Here is a 27,947-nt window from a genome sequence, read left to right as displayed (position 1 = left end):
GACCAAAACCAGCAGCAGCAGGCTAGAAAACAGCAACATCAGCAGCCAGGAACAGCAACAACAGAACAGAACAGCAGCACCAGCAACTGATAGTTTGACAGCAGACTAGAACAGCTGCCAGTACTGCGTGCAGACCAAGAGCAACCCAAGCCACCAGCTGCCACCCTGAACAACCTATAGCAGATCTGAAACAGCTAGATAGCACTGCAACAGCAATAGAACAACAATAGAACAACAACAGGAACAAAACAGAAACAGCAACCCCAAATAGCAACCAGCTGCCAGAAACCAACCAGCAACTGCAACAAAAAAAAACCAGGCTGCAGAAGTCTGCAGGCAGCAAAGTAAGCAAAAAACTGACCAGAAACCATCTGCCACCCAACTAGAATAGCACCAGAAAACAACAGACCAAAAACAAACTGCAACACTAGAAATTCAGTGAAGTAGAAGCAGCTTCCTGTCTGTTCCCTTACATCTAATAGCAAATTGAAAAATAATGTCTTTAAAAACAATTTTTACAGGTTTATAGTCACCTGTAAACATAAAACTATTTCTTTAGCCATATACTGTGGAAAGCCTCAGCAAAACACGTAGAGTATACTCTACCCTTGCTGCTACACTTCCTTCAATTCTTAACTATCCATTTTTGTTCAATGTGAAAGGGTTGAACTGCTTTTTTCACATCAAGAAGCTTCAAAATCTGTTCCCAAATAGTCTTAAAGTAAGGACATCAAAAGAACAAGTGAGAGACAGTTTCACAAGAGTTCTGGAAAAAAAAAAAAAAAAAATAGGATCACAACTTGCATTCCACTTAACAATTCTGTCCTTAGTGGCAAATTTATCAAGCAGAGATAACCAAGTAATGAAAATACTCTTAGGAGCGGCTTGGTTATTGCAAACAATTCTTTTCCACCCTACTTTAGGAGCCTGTGGTCGAATCCGGGCATAAAGTTTAGCAATACTCATTTTCCCATTTTTCATAATAGAGGACCAGCCACCAATATCATCAATAATATCTCTGCAAGTCAAGATTTTCTTCAAAACCCAAGAGTATTTCTTGGGAATGGTAGCAGTCCAAATATTCCTATTGCTGAAATAATAGGTATGCACCATTTCACCCACATATTGTCAGATTTGTGAGCAAGATCCCAAAGAACCTTGCATATAGCAGCTTTATTCCAATCACCAAGAGAGGTAATATTCCAGCCACCACAAACCTTAGGAAGAGTCATATGATGCCAGGAGACAGGGGCCTTTTTTGCATAAGTGTTCTTCCCAGTCAAAAGAAAAATCCTGAACTTAGTTTCAATTTCCCTAAAAATCTTCTTAGGAAGAATGAAAATTTGATCCCAATAAGCCTAAATACCAAAGAGAACACTTTTGATAAGCTGAAACCTGCCAGCATAAGATAAGTGTCTAGAAGTCCAGCATCCAATCTAGCAGTAACCCTTTCAACCAAAGGCCACACTAAGCAACAACAAGCTTTTTAGAAGACAAGGGCACCCTAAGATATCTAAAAGGCAAACTACCTCTACTCATACCCAAGAACAGTTTGCAGCTGATCTTTATCAAAATCAGAGATGCCTCCAAAATAAACCTCACTCTTACTTAAATTAGCCATCAGACGAGAAGCACAAGAGAATTTCTGGAAAGTCAGCAAGAGAAGCTGAATAGAGATGGAATCAGCCCTAGAGAAGAGGAGAAGATCATCAGCAAACATCATGTGGGTAATACCTAATTTCTCACATCTAGGATAATAATTGAAATTAGGATTCCAAGTCATTTCCTTAAGGAACCTAGATAGGTACTCCTTACATAGAGCAAAGAGAAAAGGTGACATAGGATCTCCTTGCCTAAGACCTTTTTTTGCAAAAAAAGGCTTATCAGGAAAGCAATTAACCATTACAGAGTAAGAAAAAAAACAGACACAAGTCATAATCCACTTCACAACAGAATGAGGGAAACCAAGCTCTTCTAAAACAGTCTGCAAAAAGGGCCATTCAACAAAGTCATAGGCCTTCCTCAAATCAATCTTAATCATGCACCTAGGAGAAACAAACTTATGAGAGTAGCCTTTGATCAATTCAGTAGCCAGGAGAATATTGTCACTAATGTGCTTACCTGGGATAAACCCAGCTTGAGCATCATTAATAACAGTCCCCACCACTTTAGAAATCCTTTTTGTGAGAACTTTAGAGATCAACTTGTACAACATGGTACAATAAGCAATAGGCCTAAACTTTTTGACATAAGAAGGATGCTGAACCTTAGGCACTAAGGTGATTGTTGTACAATTCCACTGCTTAGCAATGACACCAGTCTCAAAGAAAAAGAAGATAGCAGCATAGATATCAGTTTTTATCATAGGCCAAGCCTTTTTGAAGAAAACAACATTGAAACCATAAATTCCAGGCGCCTTATCATCTCTAATCTGAGCTAGAGCATTATCAATCTCATAAGTAGTAACCACAGAAGTCAAAATATCAATGGAGCTAGAGCTGAGTTGAGAACCTCTCCTAATAGTGGCCAAGTCAACAACAGGGTGATAACTAGCACTAGAACCAAGGAGCCCTTTATAAAACCCCACAATCTCATTTTCAATAAGCATAGGATCTTTTAAAAGGACATCATCTTCAATGAAGATAGAATCAATTTTATTTCTACCTTGCCTGTGCTTCATAACAGAAAAGAAGTAGTGAGAACTGGAGTCCCCCAGCTTATTCCAATCAACCCTAGATTTCTGCTTATAAATGGACTCCTGGATATACATCCAATGCTTCACCATATTTACAGCTTCAGCCTGTTTAACATGAAGGTCAGAGTTAGAATAATCCACAGCAAGATGGTCTTGAATGGCTTTCAAAGAGGCAAGAGCCACATCAACTTTCTCATCAACATTAGCAAAGTACTTAGTGTTCAGATCTTTCAGGTTCTTTTTCACAGATTTCAAATTTTACCAAATAGTAACCATAGCAGAAGAATCTGTAACACTATGCCAGCTGTTTTCCACAATAGAACAAAAGTCAACATGACCAGCTAGGTAATTAAGAAATCTAAAAGGTCTCCCCTTAGCAACAACAAATCTACACACTTTAGCCAAAAGAGGGTTGTGATCAGAAAGGAGAGAGGGAAGATAAATAGATTCAACATGAGAATACTTGTTCAACCAAGCCTGATTCACTAGCCCCCAGTCAATCCTTGTAGCAATTCTAGTATCACCATGACCCTTATTATACCAAGAGTAAAAAGAACCTTTACTCTTGAGCTCACAAAGATCAAGATTGTCAACAAAAACTTCTAAAATGGTTAACCTCATAATCAGTGACAGCATTACCATTAATATTATCATAAGAATTGAGAACAGAATTAAAGTCACCAACAACAAGCCAAGGTCCAGAAAAAGCTCCAAGACTAGAAATACCATCCCAAGGAGGTAATCTGTCATGAATAGAATGCAAGCCATACACAAAGGTACAGAAAATCTGATGCTGAAGATCCTTGGATCTAATTTGGACATGAATGTGTTTGACTTTCATTTGATTCAAAAGGCTTTGTTTTATGTGTTTAACATTTATTTGATTGTATTAAATGCATTTGAATTTCATTCGTTTAAAAAAGCTTTGTTTAAATGTGTTTGACTTTCATTTGATTGAAAAAGCTTTATTTTGATGTGTTTGAATTTCATTTGATTCAAAAAGCTTTATTTGAATGTGATTAATTTTCATTTGATTAAAATAGATTTGTTTGAATATGTTTGAATTTCATTTGACTCAATTTGTTTCGTTGAATGCATTTGACATTCGTTCAACTCAAAAAGCTTTGTTTGAAAGTATTTGACTTTCCTTAGATTCAAAAGATTTGTTTGAATGTGTTTTACTTTCATTTGATTCAAAAATCTTTGTTTGATTGTGTGTGACTTTCATCTGATTCAATTAGCTTCTTCAAATGCATTTTACTTTCAATGATTCTAAAAGATTTGTTCGAATGTAAATGACTTTCATTTGATTTAAAATGCTTTGTTTTAATGTGTTTCACTTTTATTTGATTGAATTAGCATCGTTGAATGCATTTTGCTTTCATTCGATTCAAAAAAGCTTTGTTTGAATATGTTTGAATTTCATTTGATTCAAAAACCTTTGTTTGCTTGTGTTTGACTTCGTTTCATTTAATTAGCTTCGTTGAATACATTTGACTTTTATTAGATTTTAAAAGCTTAGTTTAAATAGGTTTGACTATCATTTGATTCAAAAAGCTTTGTTTAATGTGTTTAACTTTTATTTGATTGAATTAGCGTCGTTAAATGCATTTGAATTTCATTTGATTCAAAAAGCTTTATTTGAATAAGTTTTACTTTTATTTGATTCAAAAAACTTTATTAGAATGTGTTTAACTTTTATTTGATTAAAAAAGATTTGTTTGAATGCGTTTGAATATAACTTGATTCAATTAGCATCATTGAATGCATTTGACATTAGTTCAATTAAAAAAAGCTTCGTTTGAATGTGTTTGACTTTCCTTAGATTAAAAAAGATTTGGTTGAAAGTCCTTAGATTAGCATCATTGAATGTATTTGACTTTCCTTAGATTCAAATGATTTGTTTGAATTGTTTGACTTTCATTTAATTCAAACAGCATTATTTGATTGTGTGTGACTTTCATTTGATTCAATTAGCTTCGTCGAATGCATTTTACTTTCATTTGATTCAAAAAGCTTTGATTTAATGTGTTTAAATTTAATTTGATTCAGAAAACTTTGTTTTATTTTTTTCACATTTAATTGATTGAATTAGCTTTGTTGAATGCATTTGAGATTTATTCAATTTAACAAACTTTGTTTGAATGTGTTTGACATTCATTTGATTTAAAAAGCTTTGTTTAAATGTGTTTAACTTTCATTTGATTCAAAAACCTTTGTTTGAATGTGTTTTACTTTTAGTTGACTTAAAAAGCTTTGTATAAATGTGTTTGACTTTCATTTAATTTAGTTAGCTTCGTTGAATTAAATAGACTTTCATTCAATTGAAAAAGCTTTGTTTGAGTGTCTTTGACTTTCATTTCAATGAAAAACCTTTGTTTAAATGTGTTTGACTTTCACTTGATTTAATTAGTTTCTTTAAATGCATTTGACCTTCATTCGATTTAAAAAGTTTTGTTTAAATGGTTTGACTTTCAATTGATTCAAAAAGAATTGTGTGAATGTGTGTGACTTTTATTTGTATCAAAAACATTTGTTTTAGTGTGTTTGACTTTCATGTTATTCAAAAAGATTGGTTCTAATGTGTTTTACTTTCATTTGATTCAATTAGATTCGTTGAATGAATTTGACTTTCGGTTGAATTAAAAAGCTTTGTTTGAATGTTTTAAACTTTCATTTGATTCAAAAAGCTTTGTTTGAATGTGTTTAACTTTCATTTGATTCAAAAGCTTTGTTTGATTGTGTTTGAGTTCATTTGATTCAATTAGCTTCGTTGAATACATTTGACTTTCATTCGTTTAAAAAAGCTTTGTTTGAATGTGTTTGAATTTCATTTGATTCAAAAGGTTTTGTTTTATGTGTTTGACTTTTATTTGATTGAATTAGCTTCGTTGAATGTATTTGAATTTCATTCGATTCAAAAAGCTTTGTTTTAATGTGTTTGACATTCATTTGATTCAAAAAGCTTTATTTGAATGTGTTCGACTATCATTTCATTCAAAAAGCTTTGTTTGAATGTGTTTAACTTTCATTTGATTAAAAAATATTTGTTTGAATTTGTATGAATTTCATTTGATTCAATTAGCTTCATTGAATGCATTTGACATTGATTCAATTTAAAAATCTTTGTTTGAATGTGTTTGACTTTCGTTAGATTCAAAAGCTTTGTTTAATTGTGTTTAAGTTCATTTGATTCACTTAGCTTTGCTGAAAACATTTGACTTTCATTCGATTAAAAAAGCCTTGTTTGAATGTGGTTGACTTTCTTTTGATTCAAAAAGCTTTGTTTAAAAGTGTTTAACTTTCATTTGATTCAAAAACATTTGTTTGAATGTGTTTTAATTTTAGTTGATTGAAAAAGCTTTGTTTAAATGTGTTTGACTTTCATTTAATTTAGTTAGCTTCGTTGAATGAAATAGACTTTCATTCCATTCAAAAAGCTTTGTTTGAATGTGTTTGACTTTCCTTTCAATGAAAAACCTTTGTTTAAATGTGTTTGACTTTCACTTGATTTAATTAGCTTCTTTAAATGCATTTGACCTTCATTCGATTTAAAAACCTTTGTTTAAATGGTTTGACTTTCATTTGATTCAAAAAGAATTGTGTGAATGTGTTTGTCTTTTATTTGATTCTAAAATCTTTGTTTTAGTGTGTTTGACTTTCATGTTATTCAAAAAGATTGGTTCTAATGTATTTTACGTTGATTTGATTCAATTAGATTCGTTGAATGAATTTGACTTTCGTTTGAATTAAAAAGCTTTGTTTGAATGTTTTAAACTTTCATTTGATATAAAAAGCTTTGTTTGAATGTGTTTAACTTTCATTTGATTCAAAAGCTTTGTTTGATTGTGTTTGAGTTCATTTGATTTACTTAGCTTCGTTGAATACATTTTACTTTCATTCGATTAAAAAAGCTTTGTTTGAATGTGTTTGAATTTCATTTGATTCAAAAGGCTTTGTTTTATGTGTTTGACTTTTATTTGATTGAATTAGCTTCGTTGAATGCATTTGAATTTCATTCGATTCAAAAAGCTTTGTTTTAATGTGTTTGACATTCATTTGATTCAAAAAGCTTTATTTGAATGTGTTTGACTTTCATTTCATTAAAAAAGCTTTGTTTGAATGTGTTTAACTTTCATTTGATTAAAAAATATTTGTTTGAATTTCATTTGATTCAATTAGCTTCATTGAATGCATTTGACATTGGTTCAATTTAAAAAGCTTTGTTTGAATGTGTTTGACTTTCCTTAGATTCAAAAGCTTTGTTTAATTGTGTTTAAGTTCATTTGATTCACTTAGCTTCGTTGAATACATTTGACTTTCATTCGATTAAAAAAGCCTTGTTTGAATGTGTTTGACATTCATTTGATTTAAAAGGCTTTGTTTAATGCGTTTAACTTTTATTTGATTGAATTAGCTTCGTTGAATGCATTTGAATTTCATTTGATTCAAAAAGCTTTATTTAAATGTGTTTTACTTTTATTTGATTCAAAAAACTTTATTTGAATGTGTAACTTTCATTTGATTAAAAAAGATTTGTTTGAATGCGTTTGAATATAACTTGATTCAATTAGCATCATTGAATGTATTTGACATTAGTTCAATTAAAAAAGCTTCGTTTGAATGTGTTTGACTTTCCTTAGATTTAAAAAGCTTTGGTTGAAAGTGATTGACTTTTAGTTGGTTCACAAAGCTTTGTTTGAATGTATTTTAGTTTCCTTAGATTTAAATGAATTGTTTGAATTGTTTGACTTTCATTTGATTCAAACAACATTGTTTAATTGTGTGTGACTTTCATTTGACTCAATTAACTTCGTTGAATGCATTTGACTTTCATTCGATTCAAAAAGCTTTGATTTAATGTGTTTAACTTTAATTTGATTCAAAAAACTTTGTTTTATTTTTATTTACATTTATTTGATTGAATTAGCTTTGCTGAATGCATTTGAGATTCATTCAATTTAACAAACTTTGTTTGAATGTGTTTGACTTTCATTTGATTCAAAAAGCTTTGTTTAAATGTGTTTAACTTTCATTTGATTCAAAAACCTTTGTTTGAATGTGTTTTACTTTTAGTTGATTTAAAAAGCTTTGTTTAAATGTTTTTGACTTTCATTTAATTTAGTCAGCTTCGTTGAATTAAATAGACTTTCATTCCATTCAAAAAGCTTTGTTTGAACGTGTTTGACTTTCATTTCAATGAAAAACCTTTGTTTAAATGTGTTTGACTTTCACTTGATTTAATTAGCTTCTTTAAATGCATTTGACCTTCATTCGATTTAAAAATCTTTGTTTAAATGGTTTGACTTTCAATTGATTCAAAAAGAATTGTGTGAATGTGTTTGACTATTATTTGATTCAACAACCTTTGTATAAGGGTGTTTGACTTTCAAGTTATTCAAAAAGATTGGTTCCAATGTGTTTTACTTAGATTTGATTCAATTAGATTCGTTGAATGAATTTGACTTTCGTTTGAAATAAAAAGCTTTGTTTGAATGTTTTAAACTTTCATGTGATTCAAAAAGCTTTGTTTCAATGTGTTTAATTTTCATTTGATTCAAAAGCTTTGTTTGATTGTGTTTGAGTTCATTTGATTCACTTAGCTTCGTTGAATACATTTGACTTTCATTCGATTAAAAAAGCTTTGTTTGAATGTGTTTGAATTTCATTTCATTCAAAAGGCTTTGTTTTATGTGTTTGACTTTTAATTGATTGAATTAGCTTCGTTGAATGCATTTGAATTTCATTCGATTCAAAATGCTTTGTTTTAATGTGTTTGACAATCATTTGATTCAAAAAGCTTTATTTGAATGTGTTTGACTTTCATTTCATTCAAAAAGCTTTGTTTGAATGTGTTTAACTTTCATTTGATTAAAAAATATTTGTTTGAATTTGTTTGAATTTCATTGGATTCAATTAGCTTCATTAAATGCCTTTGACATTGGTATAATTTAAATAGCTTTGTTTGAATGTGTATGACTTTCGTTAGATTAAAAAGCTTTGTTTTATTGTATTTAATTTCATTTGATTCACTTAGCTTCGTTGAATACATTTGACTTTCAATCGATTAAAAAAGCCTTGTTTGAATGTGTTTGACTTTCATTCGATTCAAAAAGCTTTGTTTAAATGTGTTTAACTTTCATTTGATTCAAAAACCTTTGTTTGAATGTGTTTTACTTTTAGTTGATCGAAAAAGCTTTGTTTAAATGTGTTTGACTTTCATTTAATTTAGTTAGCTTTGTTGAATTAAATAGACTTTCATTTCAATGAAAAACCTTTGTTTAAATGTGTTTGACATTCACTTCATTTAATTAGCTTCTTTAAATGCATTTGACCTTCATTCGATTTAAAAATCTTTGTTTAAATGGTTTGACTTTCATTTGATTCAAAAAGAATTGTGTGAATGTGTTTGACTTTTATTTGATTTAAAAACCTTTGTTTTAGTGTGTTTGACTTTCATGTTATTCAAAAAGATTGGTTCTAATGTGTTTTACTTTCATTTGATTCAATTAGATTCGTTGAATGAATTTGACTTTCGTTTGAATTAAAAAGTTTTGTTTGAATGTTTTAAACTTTCATTTGATTCAAAAAGCTTTGTTTGAATGTGTTTAACTTTCATTTGATTCAAAAGCTTTGTTTGATTGTGTTAAAGTTCATTTGATTCACTTTGCTTTGTTGAATTCATTTGACTTTCATTCGATTAAAAAAGCCTTGTTTGAATGTGTTTGACTTTTATTTGATTCAAAAGGCTTTGTTTAATGTGTTTAACTTTTATTTGATTAAATTAGCTTTGTTGAATGCATTTGAATTTCATTTGATTCAAAAAGCTTTATTTAAATGTGTTTTACTTTTATTTGATTCAAAAAACTTTATTTGAATGTGTTTAACTTTCATTTAATTAAAAAAGATTTGTTTGAATGCGTTTGAATATAACTTGATTCAATTAGCATCATTGAATGCATTTGACATTAGTTCTATTAAAAAAGCTTCGTTTGAATGTGTTTGACTTTCCTTAGATTCAAAAAGCTTTGGTTGAAAGTGTTTGACTTTTAGTTGATTCACAAAGCTTTGTTTGAATGTATTTGACTTTCCTTAGATTCAAATGATTTGTTTGAATTGTTTTACTTTCATTTGATTTAAACAGCATTGTTTGATTGTGTGTGACTTTCATTTGATTCAATTAGCTTCGTTGAATGCATTTGACTTTCATTCGATTCACAGAGCTTTGATTTAATGTGTTTAACTTTAATTTGATTCAAAAAACTTGTTTTATTTTTTTCACATTTAATTGATTGAATTAGCTTTGTTGAATGCATTTGAGATTTATTCAATTCAACAAACTTTGTTTGAATGTGTTTGACATTCATTTGATTTAAAAAGCTTTGTTTAAATGTGTTTAACTTTCATTTGATTCAAAAACCTTTGTTTGAATGTGTTTTACTTTTAGTTGACTTAAAAAGCTTTGTATAAATGTGTTTGACTTTCATTTAATTTAGTTAGCTTCGTTGAATTAAATAGACTTTCATTTCATTCAAAAAGCTTTGTTTGAGTGTCTTTGACTTTCATTTACTTAAAAAACCTTTGTTTAAATGTGTTTGACTTTCACTTGATTTAATTAGCTTCTTTAAATGCATTTGACCTTCATTCGATTTAAAAAGCTTTGTTTAAATGGTTTAACTTTCAATTGATTCAAAAGGAATTGTGTGAATGTGTTTGAATTTTATTTGAATAAAAAACATTTGTTTTAGTGTGTTTGACTTTCATGTTATTCAAAAAGATTGGTTCTAATGTGTTTTACTTTCATTTAATTCAATTAGATTCGTTGAATGAATTTGACTTTCGGTTGAATTAAAAAGCTTTGTTTGAATGTTTTAAACTTTCATTTGATTCAAAAAGCTTTGTTTGAATGTGTTTAACTTTCATTTGATTCAAAAGCTTTGTTTGATTGTGTTTGAGTTCATTTAATTCACTTAGCTTCGTTGAATACATTTGACTTTCATTCGATTAAAAAAGCTTTGTTTGAATGCGTTTGAATTTCATTTCATTCAAAAGGCTTTGTTTTATGTGTTTGACTTTTAATTGATTGAATTAGCTTCGTTGAATGCATTTGAATTTCATTCGATTCAAAATGCTTTGTTTTAAAGTGTTTGACAATCATTTGATTCAAAAAGCTTTATTTGAATGTGTTTGACTTTCATTTCATTCAAAAAGCTTTGTTTGAATGTGTTAAACTTTCATTTGATTAAAAAATATTTGTTTGAATTTGTTTGAATTTCATTGGATTCAATTAGCTTCATTAAATGCCTTTGACATTGGTATTATTTAAATAGCTTTGTTTGAATGTGTTTGACTTTCGTTAGATTAAAAAGCTTTGTTTTATTGTATTTAATTTCATTTGATTCACTTAGCTTCGTTGAATACATTTGACTTTCATTCGATTAAAAAAGCCTTGTTTGAATGTGTTTGACTTTGATTGTATTCAAAATGCTTTGTTTAAATGTGTTTGACTTTCATTTGATTCAAAAACCTTTGTTTGAATGTGTTTTACGTTTAGTTGATCGAAAAAGCTTTGTTTAAATGTGTTTGACTTTCATTTAATTTAGTTAGCTTCGTTGAATTAAATAGACTTTCTTTCCATTCAAAAAGCTTTGTTTGAATGTGTTTGACTTTCATTTCAATGAAAAACCTTTGTTTAAATGTGTTTGACATTCACTTGATTTAATTAGCTTCTTTAAATGCATTTGACCTTCATTTGATTTAAAAATCTTTGTTTAAATGGTTTGACTTTCATTTGATTCAAAAAGAATTGTGTGAATGTGTTTGACTTTTTTTTGATTCAAAAACCTTTGTTTTAGTGTGTTTGACTTTCATGTTATTCAAACAGATTGGTTCTAATGTATTTTACTTTCATTTGATTCTATTAGATTCGTTGAATGAATTTGACTTTCGTTTAAATTAAAAAGCTTTGTTTGAATGTTTTAAACTTTCATTTGATTCAAAAAGCTTTGTTTGAATTTGTTTAACTTTCATTTGATTCAAAAGCTTTGTTTGATTGTGTTAGAGTTCATTTGATTCACTTAGCTTTGTTGAATACATTTGACTTTCATTCGATTAAAAAAGCCTTGTTTGAATGTGTTTGACTTTTATTTGATTCAAAAGGCTTTGTTTAATGTGTTTAACTTTTATTTGATTGAATTAGCTTCGTTGAATGCATTTGAATTTCATTCGATTCAAAAAGCTTTGTTATAATGTGTTTGGCATTCATTTGATTCAAAAAGCTTTATTTGAATGTGTTTGACTTTCATTTCATTCAGAAAGCTTTGTTTGAATGTGTTTAACTTTCATTTGATTAAAAAATATTTGTTTGAATTTTGAATTTCATTTGATTCAATTGGCTTCATTGAATGCATATGACATTGTTTCAATTTAAAAAGCGTTGTTTGAATGTGTTTAACTTCGTTAGATTCAAAAGCTTTGTCTAATTGTGTTTAAGTTCATTTTATTCACTTAGCTTCGTTGAATACATTTGACTTTCATTCGATTAAAAAAGCCTTGTTTGAATGTGTTTGACTTTCATTTGATTCAAAAAGCTTTGTTTAAATGTGTTTAACTTTCATTTGATTCAAAAACATTTGTTTGAATGTGTTTTACTTTTATTTGATTGAAAAAGCTTTGTTTAAATGTTTTAGACTTTCATTTAATTTAGTTAGCTTCGTTGAATTAAATAGACTTTCATTCCATTCAAAAAGCTTTGTTTGAATGTGTTTAACTTTCATTTCAATGAAAAACCTTTGTTTAAATGTGTTTGACTTTCACTTGATTAAATTAGCTTCTTTAAATGCATTTGACCTTCATTCGATTTAAAAAGCTTTGTTTAAATGGTTTGACTTTCATTTGATTCAAAAAGAATTGTGTGAATGTGTTTGACTTTTATTTGATTAAAAAACCTTTGTTTTAGTGTGTTTGACTTTCATGTTATTCAAAAAGATTGGTTCTAATGTGTTTTACTTTCATTTGATTCAATTAGATTCGTTGAATGAATTTGACATTTGTTTAAATTAAAAAGCTTTGTTTAAATGTTTTAAACTTTCATTTGATTCAAAAATCTTTGTTTGAATATGTTTAACTTTCATTTGATTCAAAAGCTTTGTTTGATTGTGTTTGAGTTCATTTGATTCACTTAGCTTCGTTGAATACATTTGACTTTCATTCGATTAAAAAAGCTTTGTTTGAATGCGTTTGAATTTTATTTCATTTAAAAGGCTTTGTTTTATGTGTTTGACTTTTATTTGATTGAATTAGATTGGATAAATGCATTTGAATTTCATTCGATTCAAAAAGCTTTGTTTTAATGTGTTTGACATTCATTTGATTCAAAAAGCTTTATTTGAATGTGTTTGATTTTCATTCCATTCAAAAAGCCTTGTTTAAATGTGTTTATATTTCATTTGATTAAAAAATATTTGTTTTAATTTGTTTGAATTTCATTTGATTCAATTAGATTCATTGAATGCATTTTACATTGGTTCAATTTAAAAAGCTTTGTTCGAATGTGTTTGACTTTCGTTAGACTCAAAAGCTTTGTTTAATTGTGCTTAAGTTCATTTGATTCACTTAGCTTCGTTGAATACATTTGACTTTCATTCGATTAAAAAAGCCTTGTTTGAATGTGTTTGACTTTCATTTGATTCAAAAGGCTTTGTTTAATGTGTTTAACTTTTATTTGATTGAATTAGCTTCGTTGAATGCATTTGAATTTCATTTGATTCAAAAAGCTTTATTTAAATGTGTTTTACTTTTATATGATTCAAAAAACTTTATTTGAATGTGTTCAACTTTCATTTGATTAAAAAAGATTTGTTTGAATGCGTTTGAATATAACTTGATTCAATTAGCATCATTGAATGCATTTGACATTAGTTTAATTAAAAAAGCTTCGTTTGAATGTTTTTGTCTTTCCTTAGATTCAAAAAGCTTTGGTTGAAAGTGTTTGACTTTTAGTTGATTCACAAAGCTTTGTTTCAATGCATTTGCCTTTCATTTGATTCAAAAAGCATTGTTTAAATGTGTTTAACTTTCATTTGATTCAAAAACATTTGTTTGAATGTGTTTTCCTTTTAGTTGATTGAAAAAGCTTTGTTTTAATGTGATTGACTTTCATTTAATTTAGTTAGCTTTGTTAAATTAAATAGACTTTCATTCCATTCAAAAAGCTTTGTTTGAATGTGTTTGACTTTCATTTCAATGAAAAACCTTTGTTTAAATGTGTTTGACATTTACTTGATTTAATTAGCTTCTTTAAATGCATTTGACCTTCATTCGATTTAAAAATCTTTGTTTAAATGGTTTGACATTCATTTGATTCAAAAACCTTTGTTTTAGTGTGTTTGACTTTCATGTTATTCAAACAGATTGGTTCTAATGTATTTTACTTTCATTTGATTCTATTAGATTCGTTGAATGAATTTGACTTTAGTTTAAATTAAAAAGCTTTGTTTGAATGTTTTAAACTTTCATTTGATTCAAAAAGCTTTGTTTGAATGTGTTTAACTTTCATTTGATTCAAAAGCTTTGTTTGATTGTGTTAGAGTTCATTTGATTCACTTAGCTTTGTTGAATACATTTGACTTTCATTCGATTAAAAAAGCCTTGTTTGAATGTGTTTGACTTTTATTTGATTCAAAAGGCTTTGTTTAATGTGTTTAACTTTTATTTGATTGAATTAGCTTCGTTGAATGCATTTGAATTTCATTCGATTCAAAAAGCTTTGTTATAATGTGTTTGACATTCGTTTGATTCAAAAAGCTTTATTTAAATGTGTTTGACTTACATTTTATTCAGAAAGCTTTGTTTGAATGTGTTTAACTTTCATTTGATTAAAAAATATTTGTTTGAATTTTGAATTTCATTTGATTCAATTGGCTTCATTGAATGCATATGACATTGTTTCAATTTAAAAAGCTTTGTTTGAATGTGTTTAACTTCGTTAGATTCAAAAGCTTAGTTTAATTGTGTTTAAGTTCATTTTATTCACTTAGTTTCGTTGAATACATTTGACTTTCATTCGATTAAAAAAGCCTTGTTTGAATGTGTTTGACTTTCATTTGGTTCAAAAAGATTTGTTTAAATGTGTTTAACTTTCATTTGATTCAAAAACATTTGTTTGAATGTGTTTTACTTTTATTTGATTGAAAAAGCTTTGTTTAAATGTTTTAGACTTTCATTTAATTTAGTTAGCTTCGTTGAATTAAATAGACTTTCATTCCATTCAAAAAGCTTTGTTTGAATGTGTTTAACTTTCATTTTAATGAAAAACCTTTGTTTAAATGTGTTTGACTTTCACTTGATTTAATTAGCTTCTTTAAATGCATTTGACCTTCATTCTATTTAAAAAGCTTTGTTTAAATGGTTTGACTTTCATTTGATTCAAAAAGAATTGTGTGAATGTGTTTGACTTTTATTTGATTAAAAAACCTTTGTTTTAGTGTGTCTGACTTTCATGTTATTCAAAAAGATTGGTTCTAATGTGTTTTACTTTCATTTGATTCAATTAGATTCATTGAATGAATTTGACATTTGTTTAAATTAAAAAGCTTTGTTTAAATGTTTTAAACTTTCATTTGATTCAAAAATCTTTGTTTGAATATGTTTAACTTTCATTTGATTCAAAAGCTTTGTTTGATTGTGTTTGAGTTCATTTGATTCACTTAGCTTCGTTGAATACATTTGACTTTCATTCGATTAAAAAAGCTTTGTTTGAATGCGTTTGAATTTTATTTCATTTAAAAGGCTTTGTTTTATGTGTTTGACTTTTATTTGATTGAATTAGATTCGTTAAATGCATTTGAATTTCATTCGATTCAAAAAGCTTTGTTTTAATGTGTTTGACATTCATTTGATTCAAAAAGCTTTATTTGAATGTGTTTGATTTTCATTCCATTCAAAAAGCCTTGTTTAAATGTGTTTATATTTCATTTGATTAAAAAATATTTGTTTTAATTTGTTTGAATTTCATTTGATTCAATTAGATTCATTGAATGCATTTTACATTGGTTCAATTTAAAAAGCTTTGTTCGAATGTGTTTGACTTTTGTTTGACTCAAAAGCTTTGTTTAATTGTGCTTAAGTTCATTTGATTCACTTAGCTTCGTTGAATACATTTGACTTTCATTTCATTAAAAAAGCCTTGTTTGAATGTGTTTGACTTTCATTTGATTCAAAAGGCTTTGTTTAATGTGTTTAACTTTTATTTGATTGAATTAGCTTCGTTGAATGCATTTGAATTTCATTTGATTCAAAAAGCTTTATTTAAATGTGTTTTACTTTTATATGATTCAAAAAACTTTATTTGAATGTGTTTAACTTTCATTTGATTAAAAAAGATTTGTTTGAATGCGTTTGAATATAACTTGATTCAATTAGCATCATTGAATGCATTTGACATTAGTTTAATTAAAAAAGCTTCGTTTGAATGTGTTTGTCTTTCCTTAGATTCAAAAAGCTTTGGTTGAAAGTGTTTGACTTTTAGTTGAGTCACAAAGCTTTGTTTGAATGTATTTGCCTTTCATTTGATTCAAAAAGCTTTGTTTAAATGTGTTTAACTTTCATTTGATTCAAAAACATTTGTTTGAATGTGTTTTCCTTTTAGTTGATTGAAAAAGCTTTGTTTTAATTTGTTTGACTTTCATTTAATTTAGTTAGCTTTGTTAAATTAAATAGACTTTCATTCGATTCAAAAAACTTTGATTAATTGTGTTTGACTTTCATTTCAATGAAAAACCTTTGTTTAAATGTGTTTGACTTTCACTTGATTTAATTAGTTTCTTTAAATGCATTTGACCTTCATTCGATTTAAAAAGCTTTGTTTAAATGGTTTGACTTTCATTTGATTCAAAAAGAATTATGTGAATGTGTTTGACTATTATTTGATTCAAAAACCTTTGTTTTAGTGTGTTTGACTTTCATGTTATTCAAAAAGATTGGTTCTAATGTATTTTACTTTCATTTGATTTAATTAGATTCGTTGAATGAATTTGACTTTCGTTTGAATTAAAAAGCTTTGTTTGAATGTTTTAAACTTTCATTTGAATCAAAAAGCTTTGTTTGAATGTGTTTAACTTTCATTTGATTCAAAAGCTTTGTTTGATTGTGTTAGAGTTCATTTGATTCACTTAGCTTTGTTGAATACATTTGACTTTCATTCGATTAAAAAAGCTCTGTTTGAATTTCATTTGATTCAAAAGGCTTTCTTTTATGTGTTTGACTTTTATTTGATTGAATTAGCTTCGTTGAATGCATTTGAATTTCATTCGATTAAAAACGCTTTTTTTTAATGTGTTTTTACATTCATTTGATTCAAAAAGCTTTATTTGAATGTGTTTGACTTTTATTTCATTATAAAAGCTTTGTTTGAATGTGTTTAACTTTCATTTGATTAAAAAATATTTGTTTGAATTTCATTTGATTCAATTATCTTCATTGAATGCATTTGACATTGGTTCAATTTAAAAAGATTTGTTTGAATGTGTTATACTTTCCTTAGATTCAAAAGCTTTGTTTAATTGTGTTTAAGTTCATTTGATTCACATAGCTTTGTTGAATACATTTGACTTTCATTCGATTAAAAAAGCCTTGTTTGAATGTGTTTGACTTTCATTTGATTCAAAAGGCTTAATTATATGTGTTTCACTTTTATTTGATTGAATTAGATTCGTGGAATGCATTTAAATTTCATTCGATTCAAAAAGCTTTGTTTGAATGTGTTTGACATTCATTTGATTCAAAAAGCTTTATTTGAATGTGTTTGTCTTTCATTTCATTAAAAAAGCTTTGTTTGAATGTGTGTAACTTTCATTTGATTAAAAAATATTTGTTTAAATGTGTTTGAATTTCATTTGATTCAATTTGCTTCATTGAATGCATTTGACATTCGTTCAATTCAAAAAGCTGTGTTTAAATTTTTTTGACTTTCCTTAGATTCAAAAGATTTGTTTGAATGTCTTTGACTTTCATTTGATTCAAAAAGCTTTTTTTGGTTGTGTGTGACTTTTTTCTGATTCAGTTAGCTTCGTTGAATGCATTTAACTTTCATTTAATTGAAAAAGCTTTCTTTGAATGTGTTTGACTTTCATTTGATTCAAAAATCTTTGCTTTAATTTATTTCACTTTTATTTGATTAAATTAGCTTTGTTTAATGGATAGACTTTCATTCGATTCAAAAAGCTTTGTTTGAATGTGTTTGACTTTTATTTGATTTTAAAATCTTTGTTTGAATGTGTTTGTCTTTTATTTGATTAAAAATCTTTGTTTAAATGTGTTTGACTTAACGTTGTTTAAATGTGTTTGATTGTCATTTGATTCAATTAGCTTCTTTGAATTTATTTGACTTTCATTTGATTCAAAACGTTTGTTTAAATGTTTTAGATTTTCCTTAGGTTTAAAAGATTTGTTTGAATGTGTTTGACGTTCATTTGATTCAAAAAACTTTGTTTGAATGCGTTTGACTTTCATTTAATTCAAAAATCTTTTCTTGAATGTGTTTGACTATCATTTGATTAAATGAGATTCGTTGAATGCATTTAACTTTTGTTCGAATAAAAACGCTTTGTTTGAATGTGTTTAACTTTCATTTAATTCAAAAAGCTTTTTTTTTATTGTGTTTGAATTCATTTGATTGATTTTTTTTTTTGGAAAGTAAGAAAAGTATTATAAACAGAAACTGTACAAATGTACAAGAAATTACAACCTGTCAAACCAGGAAACACCAAACTACACAAGCCTTACAAGTAAGGCACACCACCCCCATCAGACTCAAGGGTATCATGTTCACCTTATGTGAAGGGTACCAGGACACACAATAATCAGAAACCAGGTTCATAGACCCCTGGTACCTTCTAGGAAGGGCACAGGGGAACCAAGACCTGCACAAGATACACAATGAAAAAAACCTGCTAATACAGTCCAGCATACAGAAAAATGACTATCAAGAAACAACTAGACACTGTTTCTAAGCTGATGAAGCCATTTACAGTCAGCAATTGTCCAAGTATAATTGATTAGCAGCTAACACCTAGTCACCACCTCCCTTCTAATGACCTTAGCAATGAACTCAGGTCTGAGCACAACACTATGCCAGAGAGCATGATTCGTAGCAAGCCAAATACTGTAAACAACAGCAGTCAAACTAGCCAAGATCAAATTCTTCTGAACATGGTTCCTACCCTCAGCTTTCCATAATTTCCAGTTGTGAAGGATGTCTACTTGATTTTTATCAAACCCAATTCAATGAGAAACAACCTTCAACACCTTCCTTCTAAAATTGCAGGAGAAGAAAAGATGACTGCAAGTTTCCACAGCATCACCACAAAGCAAGTAGTCACTGCTATTACTCACCTTATATTGGAATAGCTTATCTCAAGTTTTAAGTCTTCCCAAAACAACAAGCCATACAATAAAGGTGTGTTTTGGGATATTGAAGGAATTCCAAACCCATTTACACCATTGAACCTTATCCAAATCACCTTCCAACCTGTTGTACCCATCCCTGATTTTGTACTTGTTATTCAGCCATCCCTTAGAAGTAAAACCATGCCTCAAATCATTTTTAACTTTGCATAACAATTCCATGCCTACCCAGCATCTTTCTTTGGAACATAATCCCACCAATTTTCACCTTTAATGTAAACTTAATGTACCCATTTGACCCGGAGAGAGTCAGTTTTCCTGGCTATTTTCCAAACATAAACACCCAGAACAGCTTTGTTCCACTTCCTGCAATCTCTAATTCCAAGACCACCTGCCTTCTTAGGTCTGCAAACCAATCCCAGGCAATTGGTGGAGTTATAGAAAGAACATCATTACCACTCCATAAGAAAGCTCTGCAAAGCTGGTTAATCCTATCAATGACTGATTTGGGAAGTAAAACACATTGAGCCCAATAAGTATGCAGACTCATTAACACTACATTAATAAGGGTGACCCTAGCTGCATATGAAAGATTCCTACTACTCCAGCAGTGTAATCTGACCAACATCTTATCTATCAAACTATCATAATCCACCATCTTCAAATACTTGGCATTCAAAGGAATTCCCAATTACCTAAAAGGCATTTCACCCTTCACAAATCCAGAATGGCACAGAATGCTATCTTGGACAGGATGCTGAACATTGCCAAAGTAAATTGCAGTTTTCTCAAGATTAGCCTGCAAACCAGATCTAGCTTCAAAGGTTTTAAGAGCCTTGATCAGGAGCTTGACACAATCATTATTCCCATAAGAAAACAACATCAAATCATCTGCAAAAATCAAGTGATTTAAAGCAAGCTCCTTGCACCTCTGATGATAATTAAATCTCTTCTTCTTCCCAACTTTTTTCAGCAATCTGGACAGATACTCCATTACAATAACAAATAAAATGGGAGACATAGGATCACCTTGCCTTATTCCCTTTTTCCCTTTAAAAAAACCATAAGATCCACCATTAAGCAGTAAAGAAAAGGTAGGAGTAGTAACACATTGCATAACCCAAGAGATGAATTGAGTGGTAAACTTCAAAGCACACATCATTTCCTGAATAAACTCCCAGCTCACAGAGTCGTAAGCTTTCCTGAGATCCACTTTAATGGTACACCTTGGGGGCTTCCTTTTATTATTATAAGCCTTCAACATGTCTTGAAAAATAAGGATATTATCCAGAATAGATCTTCCAGAAACAAAGGCCCCTTGACAATCATCAATTAAATCAGGCAACACCTCCTTCAACACCTCCTCCAAACCTTGCTCATCAGATAACCTGCTACCCTCAGCTATGACTGCAGAATGAATGTTGCCCTGCATTGAAGCTTCAGTTCCAAGGAGCCCTTGGTAATACTCCAAGAAAGCCTTACACACTTCCTTAGGATCAGCAGTCACCTCCCCCACATTGTTCACAATGGAATAGATGTTATTATGAAGTCTTCTCTTCCTAATAACAGCATGGAAGAAAGCAGAATTCATATCACCATCTTTAAGCCAACGAACCTTAGCTTTTTGCGTCAAAAAATTGTTTCTATCAAGGTAAGTTTTAGCATATGTCACTCTACTTTCCCTTTCCAATTGAATCAGACTCTCATTATCAGGCTCAGCTTGGAGTTTCACTTGGATTTCCATCAAAGTCTTCTCAGCTACAACATCTTCAGTTTCAATACAAGATAAATTCACCATTTTCAAACTTTTCAACACTTTTTTCATCTCTTTCAACTTCCTAACACACTAGAACATTAATGTACCATCAACATTAATCTCCCAAGGCCTATTCATACAAGCACCAATCTCAGTTATTCTACTCAAATATTAACAAACCTAAAAGGTTTCTTAACTTGAGTTCCAGAATCAAACATGTTAATAACACAAAGGCAATGATCCATTAATCCTTTAGGGAAAAAAGTAGCTTGCATGTCTGGAAATCTATCCATCTACACACAATTCACAATGATTATGTCAATTTTAGTACACACTCTATCACAACCAGCCTGCTTATTACACCAAGTATAAAACATTCCTCCAGCAGCCCAATCAGAGAGGTTGTTCTGTCTTAGGCAAGCTCTAAAGGGTTCCACTTCAGTCAAAGAAACAAGACTTTCAATTCTATCATTAAGATTCAAGATGTTGTTAAAATCCCCACAAAGAACCCAAGGCCTATTCATACAAGCACCAATCTAAGTTATTTGCTCCGAAAGCTTATGCCTAGCAACAACCTTATTCAACCCATAGACCATTGTGCAGAAAAAACTATTACCTGTTCCCTTATGAAGAACTTGTAAATGGATTAACTGTTCTTCACATCTAACAATAGACACATCAAACACCTAAGGCAGCCAAATAAACCAAATTTTACCACCCTTATGATGAGAGTAAATAGCACACCAAACTTCTCAGCCTTCACCTTAGTTTCAAGAAGTCCAAAAAGACCAGCACCATGATGTCTAATGAACCATAAGACATCATAGAGCTTACTGGCCTTATTTAGACCTCTAACATTCTAGAAACCAAGTTTCAATTGGCTTCGTTGAATGCATTTAACTTTAATTTGATTCAAAAAGCTTTGTTTGAATGTTTTTAACTTTAATTTGATTCAAAAAGCTTTGTGTATGGAATATTTCAAGCATTACCCCTAGCTTGAACCCCACTATGATCATACACTAAAGTACGGTGGCGTCCAAAGGGAAAGAAGATAGAGCAAAAGAGTCGCCAACAAGTTTAAGGAACTTGTAAACCGTTCACAGGGTGAAGGTTACACCCCTTAACGATCCAAATGATTGTCAACTCCAATAGGTCTTGAACCATTACTGGTAGTTTGGGGATGAAGGTACAAATTCAATCTAAAAGAGATTGAACCTGACCTAATAATAGGCCTCTACTTTATTCTGATCGTATTCATGTGCGCTTTCTGACTATAATGCAATCAATAGGTTTACCCTAAACCTGTTATCTATGTTGGTTGAATATTAATGCACAAAAAAAAACTATTATTGGCGATCACTTGAGTTATAATCAAATTAACCCTAACAAGATTATTAATTATCTTATTAAGCGTGATTATAATTACTAATTCCCTTTAAGTATGCAAAAAAGGTGTGATCAAGCATTAACAAGCAACATAATCATAATCATCACAATAATGATAATCATAATAATCATGTTAAAGCATAATAATAGCAAGATCCTAGGCATGATACTAACAAGATTAATAACAAACCCTAGCATGTCACTAAGCAATAAAGATCAAAGCTTTAACCCTAACATGATACTAACATGAATATAAGGAAAGAACATAAAAGACATCATAGTTTTGATCATACTTGATTTTAAAGTTACCCTAAACATGATACTAGGAAGATCAAAACACCCTAACATAACATTAGAAATAATAATAACAGCCTAGACAAGATTTCTACATCATAATAAGTTTAATTTTAATTTGATTCAAAAAGCTTTGTTTTATTTTTTTTTTTCACTTTTATATGATTGAATTTGCTTCGTTGAATGCATTTGAGACGCATTCAATTTAACAAGCTTTGTTTGAATGTGTTTGACTTTTATTTGATTCAAAAAGCTTTGTTTAAATGTGTTTAACTTTCATTTGATTCAAAAACCTTTGTTTGAATGTGTTTAACTTTTAGTTGATTTAAAAAGCTTTGTTTAAATGTGTTTCACTTTCATTTGATTTAGTTAGCTTCGTTGAATTAAATAGACTTTAATTCCATTTAAAAATCTTTGTATAAATGTTTTTTACTTTCATTTTAATGAAAAACCTTTGTTTAAATGTGTTTACTTTCATTTGATTTAATTAGCTTCTTTAAATTCATTTGACTTTCATTCGATTTAAAAAGCTTTGTTTAAATGGTTTGACTTTCATTTGATCTAAAAAGATTTGTGTGAATGTACTTGACTTTTATTTGATTCAAAACGCTTTATTTTAGTGTCTTTGACTTTCATGTTATTAGAAAGATTGGTTCTAATGTGTTTTACTTTCATTTGATTCAATTAGCTTCGTTGAATGCATTTGACTTTTGTTCAAATTAAAAAGCTTTGTTTGAATGTTTTTAACTTTCATTTGATTTAAAAAGATTTGTTTGAATGTGTTTAACTTTAATTTGATTTATAAGCTTTTTTTTTATTGTGTTTTAGTTCATTTGATTCACTTAGCTTCGTTGAATACATTTGACTTTCATTTGATTAAATAAGCTTTGTTTGAATGTGTTTGACTTTCATTTGATTCAAAAGGGTTTGTTTATGTGTTTTACTTTTATTTGATTGAATTAGCTTCGTTGAATGCATTTGAATTTCATTCGATTCAAAAAGCTTTGTTTGAATGTGTTTGACATTCATTTGATTCATAAAGCTTTATTTAAATGTGTTTGACTTTCATTTCATTCATAAAGCTTTGTTTGAATGTGTTTAACTTTCATTTGATTAAAAAATATTTGTTTGATTCAATTAGCTTTATTGAATGCATTTAACATTCGTTTAATTCATAAAGCTTTGTTTGAATGTGCTTGACTTTCCTTTGATTCAAAAGATTTGTTTGAATGTGTTTGACTTTCATTTGATTCAAAAGCTTTGTTTGATTGTGTGTGACTTTCTTCTGATTCAATTAGCTTCGTTGAATGCATTTGACTTTCATTTGATTAAAAAAGCTTTGTTTGAATGTGTTTTTACTTTCATTTGATTCAAAAAGCTTTGTTTTAATGTGTTTCACTTTTATTTGATTTAATTAGCTTCGTTGAATGCATTCGACTTTCATTCGATTCAAAAAGCTTTGTTTGAATGTGTTTGACTTTCATTTCATTTTAATAGCTTTGTTTGAATGTGTTTTACTTTCATTTGATTAAAAAATCTTTGTTTGAATGTTTTTGAATTTCTTTTCATTGAAAAACCTTTGTAAAAATGTGTTAGACTTTCATTTGATTCAATTAGGTTCTTTAAATTCATTTTACTTTCATTCGATTCAAAAATCTTTGTTAAATGTGTTAGACTTTCCTTAGGTTCAAAAGATTTGTTTGAATGTGTTTAACGTTCATTTGATTCAAAAAACTTTGTTTGAATGCGTTTGACTTTCATTTGATTCAAAAGCTTTGCTTAAACGTGTTTCACTATCATTTGATTCAATGAGATTTATTGAACGAATTTAACTTTCTTTCGATTAAAAAAGCTTTGTTTGAATGTGTTTAACTTTCATTTAATTCATGAAGTTTTTTTTATTGTGTTTGACTTCATCAGATTAAATAAGCTTCGTTGAATGCATTTGACTTTCATTCGATTAAAAAAGCTTTGATTGAATTTATTTGAATTTCATTTTATTCAAATAGCTTTGTTTTAATGTGTTGGAATTTTACTTGCAGGAATTAGCTTCGTTGAATGTGTTTTACTTTCATTCGATTCAAAAAGATTTATTTGAATGAGTTTTACTTTCATTTTATTAAAAAATCATTGTTTGAATGTGTTTGAATTTCAATTGTTTTAATATGTTTGACTTTGATTTTATTGAATTAGCTTCATATAATGCATTTGACTGTCATTTGATTTAAAAAGCTTTGTTTGAAAGTGTTTGACTTTCATTTAATTCAAAAAGCTTTGTTTGAATATGTTTGACTTTCATTTGATTCAAAAAGCTTTGTTTGATTGTGTGTGACTTTCATTTGATTCAATTAGCTTCGTTGAATGCATTTGACTTTCATTCGATTCAATAAGATTTGTTTGAATGTGTTTAACTTTAATTTGATTAAAAAGTTTTGTGTAGGGAGTATTTCAAGCATTACCCCTAGCTTGAACCCCACTGTGATCATACACTAAAGTACGGTGACGTCCAAAGGGAAAGAAGATAGAACAAAAGAGTCGCCAACAAGTTTTAGGAACTTGTAAACCGTTCACAGGGTGAAGGTTACACCCCTTAGCGATCCAGGAGATCGTCAACTCCAATAGGTCTTGAACCATGACTGGTAGTTCAGGGATGAAGGTACAAATCCAACCTAAAAGAGATTGAACCTACCCTAATAATAGGCCTCTACTTTATTTTGATCGTATTAATGTGCGCTTTGTGACTACATGCAATCAATAGGTTTACCAATCAATAGGTTTACCCTAAACCTGTTTATCGATGTTGGTTGGATATTAATGCACAAATAAAACTATTATTGAAGATCACTTGATTTATAATTGTAGGGAATAATTTCAAGCCTTTAAAATCCCACTAGCTTGAACCCCACTGTGATCATACATTAAAGTACGGTGGCGTCCAAAAGGTAAGAAGATAGAACAAAAGAGTCGCCAACAAGTTTTAGGAACTTGTAAATCATTCATAGGATGAAGGTTACACTCCTTAACGATCCAAGAGATCGTCAATAATAGTTTATTTATGCATTAAATTCAACCAACATAGGTTAAACAGGTTTAGGGTAATCCTATTGATTGCATGTTAATCAGAAAGCGCACATGAATACGATCAGAATAAAGTAGAGGCCTATTATTAGGGCAGGTTCAGTCTCTTTTAGGTTGGATTTGTACCATCATCCCCAAACCCTTATTTGGTTCTAGACCTTATGGATTTGACGATCTCTTGGATCGTTAAGGGGTGTAACCTTCACCTCGTGAACGGTTTACAAGTTCCTTAAAAGCTTGTTGGCGACTCTTTTGCTCTATCTTCTTCCCTTTTGGACGCCACCGTACTTTAATGTATGATCATAGTGGGGTTCAAGCTAGTGGGATTTTAAAGGCATGAAATTATTCCCTACAGTTTTTGGCGACTCCACTGGGGACGATTTCTATTTTAATTCCTGAATTTGTTTCGGCAATGATTTAGAATGAGTGGATGAGACTCGAAAAGTTCTAAGTATTTCATGTGCGTAATTTTGATTAACATTATTGTCATATGCATAAAAAGGTTCTCATTGGAAAGTCCATCCGTAATGAGTCAAAACATAGGATTTTACACGTAGGAAATTTGAGAAATATCTTTCACAACTAAGACTGAAATAACACCACGCGAAACTGGAAGATATTATCGAGCACAGAAAGCTGCTGAGGCATGTGGGAAGTAGCGTCAGGGGCCAGAGCTTGGCGCCAGACTTTTAGCCGTAGCACCAGACGCCAGCATTGGCGCCAGGTGCTGCAGTTAAAATCTGGCGCCAGTCTCTGTTTGCTGGCGCCAATTTCCCCCAATACCGAGCCAGAAATATGCGTTCTAATTTCGACCAGTTTTTCGTATTATTTACTCGATCCTACTTCCTGATTGAATTTTTTTCTCACTTTTCTGAAACCCTTATGTGTTCTACATATGGACATAACCCTCTGGGAATTCATGCTCCATCTACCCGATTGAACGCTCCGTGCAACAAAGGGTACATCCAAGATGTTGAATTCACCAAACCATGGAAGCGAGTTTTCTTAAAACTCGCGGTGTCCCATCCACTCGCACCAACCCTTCACGGTTAGGCTTCCACGCGGTGCATCCGGACAACTAACCATGGACCCTCTTTGACTAAACCAAATCCCAAACTTTAGAGAACTAGAGCTATGGTTAGGTTGCAAACTCATTGCATCATATTGTGCCTACTTGACTAATTGTGCATTGTTTGTTGTGCATATATATTCTATGTTTCTCTTAACCGTTTGTTGATTTGTGTTGAGAATAAATAAATTCATGACTTAAAGAACTTTGCCTAATTAATTAATTAATTTATTAATTTGAGTCAATAAAGTCTAATTTTTCAATCGAAATCGACCTAGTACGACTTTAGGCAAACCCCAGTTGACTAATAATATCGAAAACAGTCCCAGACCAAAGCTCCACTATTGGCTCCAAAGTCTGAGCTGTAGCGCCACACTATGGTGTGTAGCGACAGACGACAGCTAAATTTTCAAGCGCTAACCACCAAATTGTGACGCCAGTCCTGTCGCTTGGCCGACAGTTCGGATTATTTGTCGAGTCGTCACCTAAAGTCTAATTAATCAGTCTTCTGTTTAATTCGGTTAATTTTGCTGTCAATAATGCTTAATTGAATCAATAATCGAGTTTAGGCACTAAGTCCCATGGTCTTACACAAGAGTCAAATCATGTCACTTACACTCAATGCACACACTAATACACAAACTTTGACCCTTATTAAGAGAGTCTTGTGTGCGCGTTTTTTTTCCGTCATTTTTTTTGGGGGGTAAGTCGGATATTAATCCTCCAATATAAATAATAATACTTAATTCTCTAAAAATATGTACATCATTGTTGCCAAAAATATGCACCATTTTTTTAAATAACCATAAAGTCAAGTTGACTCGAGTCAAGTAATTAAAACACAAAATCGTTTAATTTACAGCGCGTGGTCAAGAAAGGAAGGTCGATTAATCAAAGATAACCTCTTTGTACAAGTCCAACTTTTCGACAAACCTATAGCCCGCCAGAGGAAAGCAAGGGTTATAATGGAAACTCAAGAAGAAGTCAATGATCTTAAGAACCAACTGGCTACTGTGACCGAGACACTGAAGCTTCTCGCACTTAGGATCGATGATCCCGTGAAACAACAACAAATGGACCTCATGCAAGAGAGCCTAAGCAAGTTGTCCAGCGACTACAATTTTCAAGAACTCACATACCAAGGGGTCTCGGTGGATAAAGATCGTCTTCCGCAGAAGGTCAACGCCAACGACATCCCAAAATTCAGAGCAATTGACAACCCTTACTTCCACTTACGAGCATTTGAAACAATAATGAGTATCAAG

The 27,947-nt window shown here is 30.1% G+C and overlaps 2 protein-coding genes across 2 annotated transcripts; both read right to left on the bottom strand.

Annotated features, from left to right (window-relative positions):
* Positions 1–22: 22 nt before the first annotated feature.
* Positions 23–19,757, bottom strand: LOC110707584. The gene is made up of 9 exons (XM_021885612.1): positions 19,450–19,757; positions 3,312–3,438; positions 3,092–3,226; positions 1,542–2,932; positions 1,367–1,448; positions 1,123–1,271; positions 801–1,018; positions 317–475; positions 23–204 (listed from the first exon to the last, which is right to left on the bottom strand). The coding sequence occupies exons 1-9, from the start codon at positions 19,755–19,757 to the stop codon at positions 23–25; spliced, it is 2,751 nt and encodes a 916-aa protein (XP_021741304.1).
* A 33-nt stretch (positions 19,758–19,790) lies between these two features.
* LOC110707583 lies at positions 19,791–21,379 on the bottom strand. The gene is made up of 3 exons (XM_021885611.1): positions 21,191–21,379; positions 21,036–21,148; positions 19,791–20,937 (listed from the first exon to the last, which is right to left on the bottom strand). Exons 1-3 carry the CDS (start codon positions 21,377–21,379, stop codon positions 19,791–19,793), a joined length of 1,449 nt encoding a protein of 482 aa, XP_021741303.1.
* Between the last annotated feature and the right edge of the window lie 6,568 nt (positions 21,380–27,947).

The sequence above is a fragment of the Chenopodium quinoa genome, unplaced genomic scaffold, assembly GCF_001683475.1.
Source record: "Chenopodium quinoa cultivar QQ74 unplaced genomic scaffold, ASM168347v1, whole genome shotgun sequence".
NCBI classification, from domain to species: domain Eukaryota; kingdom Viridiplantae; phylum Streptophyta; class Magnoliopsida; order Caryophyllales; family Amaranthaceae; genus Chenopodium; species Chenopodium quinoa.
Note: the sequence above shows the minus strand (reverse complement) of the source record. Positions and strands in the feature narration are given on the sequence as shown.

Excerpts from the sequence above, each read along its gene's own strand:
- LOC110707584 (XM_021885612.1), bottom strand. The coding sequence starts at position 19,757 with ATGGTGGATTATGATAGTTTGATAGATAAGATGTTGGTCAGATTACAC. Across the intron at positions 1,019-1,122 it reads GCTCACAAATCTGACAATAT|AGATATTATTGATGATATTG; the intron begins GTGGGTGAAATG and ends CTTGACTTGCAG. Across the intron at positions 205-316 it reads CTGCAGACTTCTGCAGCCTG|TGCTATCTAGCTGTTTCAGA; the intron begins GTTTTTTTTTGT and ends TTGCTGTTGCAG.
- LOC110707583 (XM_021885611.1), bottom strand. The coding sequence starts at position 21,379 with ATGAATAGGCCTTGGGTTCTTTGTGGGGATTTTAACAACATCTTGAAT. Across the intron at positions 21,149-21,190 it reads AGCAGGCTGGTTGTGATAGA|ATGGATAGATTTCCAGACAT; the intron begins GTGTGTACTAAA and ends AATTGTGTGTAG. Across the intron at positions 20,938-21,035 it reads CAAGTTAAGAAACCTTTTAG|GAAGTTGAAAGAGATGAAAA; the intron begins GTTTGTTAATAT and ends CTAGTGTGTTAG.